We start from the raw sequence: 3,149 nt of genomic DNA on the forward strand, positions 1-3,149 counted from the left end.
CTAGACTTTCGCTTGACTTTGAGAGATGCCACAGAGGCTAGTCTGTAACGGTCGCAGATGAAGACCAGCTGTGTTCCTTGACGTCGTTTTTTGTTGTCTGAAGTACGCGACGCTATCGTCTTGTGAGTAACCCGAGAAGCGGGATTTTCATTCACATTCACTAAGAATAAAGCATCATTGTTCAGTCTTGGAAGTATATCACACTAAATCCGTGTGTACTACTTGAGTACGATAATGACGGTTGTTGTTTGCATGCTGCGAATGCGAGACATCGGCTCTCCCGAATAAAAGGATAGCACGTCGAAATGGAGAAAGGGCAAAGCGTAACGAATAGAAATAGCTTTAGCATCCTCGGCCAACACCCACTGGATAAATATTTCGATCCGCGGATCAGTAAAACGCTTACGTTTTAACTCTGTTTACATGAGAGCACAGACAGAATAGCCTTTCTTTAGCGTACATCTACTTCTGATGTGACTTGTATTTGCTAGGTTGTTAGTATAATGTATTTTTAGTATCAGTTTTTCTTTGTTTGTTTGTTCTGTGGTCTTTGATTCAGTGATTTTCTGATCCTGCCTGGCTTCATTGACTTTACCTCAGATGAAGTGGTGAGTACTTTTGCAAAATGCACCAAAACAGCTCAGCAGGTATCCTGACATGCCCCATAAGGGCTTACCAGTGTGTGTGTTTCAGTAAATACAGCACATCTAGTAATGATTTAGTGGAGGGGGCGGGATCTTCCTAATTAAGTAGTGAGCTGGCGGTCTCCTCTACCTTCAGTGAGATGGAGGAGCTGAGTCAGTTGCCATGTAGTGTGAACACGACTACAACAGAGGGTGGAGTGTGGCATAGTGTAAGAGAGGGATGAAGGAGTGCAAATAAGATGTGCAAAATTGGTGGTGTTGGCATCCCAGGTGCATAGGGTGTGTTGTCACAGGCAGAGAGGCTGAGGGGTGTGTGGGTGTGTGTGTGTGTGTGTGTGTATGACAGTGTGAGGGAGGCGCGAACCAAAATTCCCATGTGTAATGGATATGGGATAGTATATATTGTGGTATTTATATTTGGTGTTACATTTTGTGTGTGTGTGTGCTAGAATGTGGGAGAGAACGTAGGATGTTTTTGTCTGTCTTACCACAGGGAGGTTAAACTGATGCCCTGCTTATAAAAACAGCAATATTTGTGCTTTGAATGAGCACATCCAAGTCACTTGAAGTCAAATTAATAATGGGATAGAGATGTGTGCATATGTGAAAGCTGTCCAAAGTAACACCCCAAACTGTTCTTATCTTTGTGCAATGCATAGTCTGTATGAAAATACAAGCATGAACATAAACAAAGATAATTGTTCTGTGGAACATTGGTTCCTTTCTGTTACCATTTGCGTCTGTCATTCAGGATCTGACCTCTGCTCTGACCCGGAAGATAACCCTGAAGACGCCGCTTATTTCCTCCCCCATGGGTACTGTGACTGAATCCTCCATGGCCATCGCTATGGCTGTGAGTATCCCCCACACACTCAAAACCATGAAGTCCTGTTGCTTTTCCATTTAGCTTTCTGTGATTTTGTATTACAGCTCATGGGCGGTATTGGGATCATCCATCACAATTGCACCCCAGAGTTCCAAGCAAATGAAGTCCGGAAAGTTAAGGTGTCAAACTTTCAGTGAATTGTCTTAATAGGAATATAATGAACAACACGTTGAACATGCAGATTTACACACAAGCTTCCCTGAGGCCTCTCATCAGCAGAGCAATATATGGTGTCATGGCAGAAATTCGAGCAGGGCTTCATCACGGATCCGGTGGTGATGAGTCCACAGCACACGGTCGGAGATGTGTTTGAGGCCAAGGTGCGACACGGCTTCTCTGGAATCCCTGTCACCGAAACCGGCAAGATGGGCAGCAAGCTTGTGGGAATCGTGACGTCACGAGACATTGACTTCCTCTCAGAGAAGGACTATGACCGGCTGTTGGAAGAGGTTTGTGATTCATCTTTGATTGTACATACAATATACAAAAGGTTTTTAAAAACACAAATGAATCACATATGACATACAATGCTTAAAAATATAGGTGGAATAGAACTATCATGAAATTGTGATATTTCTGTGTCAGTGTGTGAAAGAGGGCAATATATATATATATATATATATATATATAAAAATAAAAAATGTGTATATATATATGTGTGTGTGTGTGTGTGTGTGTGTGTGTGTGTGTGTGTGTGTGTGTGTGTGTGTGTGTGTATAAAATCACATTCTTTAAACTCACATCTTTTTGTGATTTATTTGTGATATTTGCCAGGCAATGACAAAGAGGGAAGATTTAGTGGTTGCACCAGCAGGTGTTACACTCAAAGAGGCCAATGACATCCTGCAGTGCAGCAAAAAAAGGTCTGATTCTTCATCTTTTCAGCTTGAGAAGTGAAACTGCTTCTAAAGGACTTTGAAAGGTTATTTTCACTTCTCCACTTCTTCTCTGAGTAACGGGTCGGTCGTGGGGACGCTTGTTGATTGCAGGTAAACTGCCCATTGTGAACGACAGTGATGAGCTGGTGGCTATAATTGCTCGCACTGATCTGAAGAAGAACAGAGACTACCCTCTGGCCTCTAAAGACTCCCGCAAACAGCTGCTGTGTGGCGCTGCCATCGTTACCCGTGAGGATGACAAGTACCGGCTGGACCTGCTCGTGCAGGCAGGAGTGGACGTGGTGGTGCTGGTAGGTCTTAAGGTCCTAAAGGGAGTGGGATTAGTCTCCATCCTGAGTATGGTGCCTGAATCAAATGACAAACTATTTTTGCTATGAGGCTGTGTAACACAGGACTGTGATTGGACATAGTGAATTTGGTCTGAAGGCTGTGTCTATTGTTTTAGGACTCATCTCAGGGAAACTCGGTGTTTCAGATCAGCATGATTAACTACATTAAACAGAAGTATCCTGAGCTCCAGGTGGTGGGGGGGAATGGTGAGTCACAGTTCTCACATTTGCTTGTTCTGTAAACTGAGAGGGTTGAGGTAGGTAAGAATTGATGGTGTTTGGTTCTTTTCATTTGTTGCTGTGTTCACTTTCATCCTTCTCTCTCGCTCTGTCTCTGTGTATGTCTGTGTAGTAGTGACAGCTGCTCAGACGAAGAATTTGATTGATGATG

General features: G+C 43.4%; 1 protein-coding gene across 2 annotated transcripts; it reads left to right on the top strand.

Annotated features, from left to right (window-relative positions):
• Positions 1-764: 764 nt before the first annotated feature.
• On the top strand, positions 765-2,714 carry LOC145656179 (inosine-5'-monophosphate dehydrogenase 1a-like). 2 transcript variants are annotated; one of them, XM_081709539.1, is made up of 3 exons: positions 765-1,497; positions 1,575-1,979; positions 2,305-2,714. In XM_081709539.1, exons 2-3 carry the CDS (start codon positions 1,758-1,760, stop codon positions 2,425-2,427), a joined length of 345 nt encoding a protein of 114 aa, XP_081565665.1. In that variant the 5' UTR covers positions 765-1,497; positions 1,575-1,757; the 3' UTR covers positions 2,428-2,714. The 2 variants fall into 2 exon arrangements, with proteins under 2 accessions (XP_081565665.1, XP_081565664.1); XM_081709538.1 differs by having other exon boundaries at positions 765-1,979.
• Positions 2,715-3,149: the final 435 nt, after the last annotated feature.

Source organism: Electrophorus electricus, unplaced genomic scaffold, assembly GCF_041902795.1.
Source record: "Electrophorus electricus isolate QZ-2024a unplaced genomic scaffold, ASM4190279v1 Scaffold53, whole genome shotgun sequence".
Classification (NCBI taxonomy): domain Eukaryota; kingdom Metazoa; phylum Chordata; class Actinopteri; order Gymnotiformes; family Gymnotidae; genus Electrophorus; species Electrophorus electricus.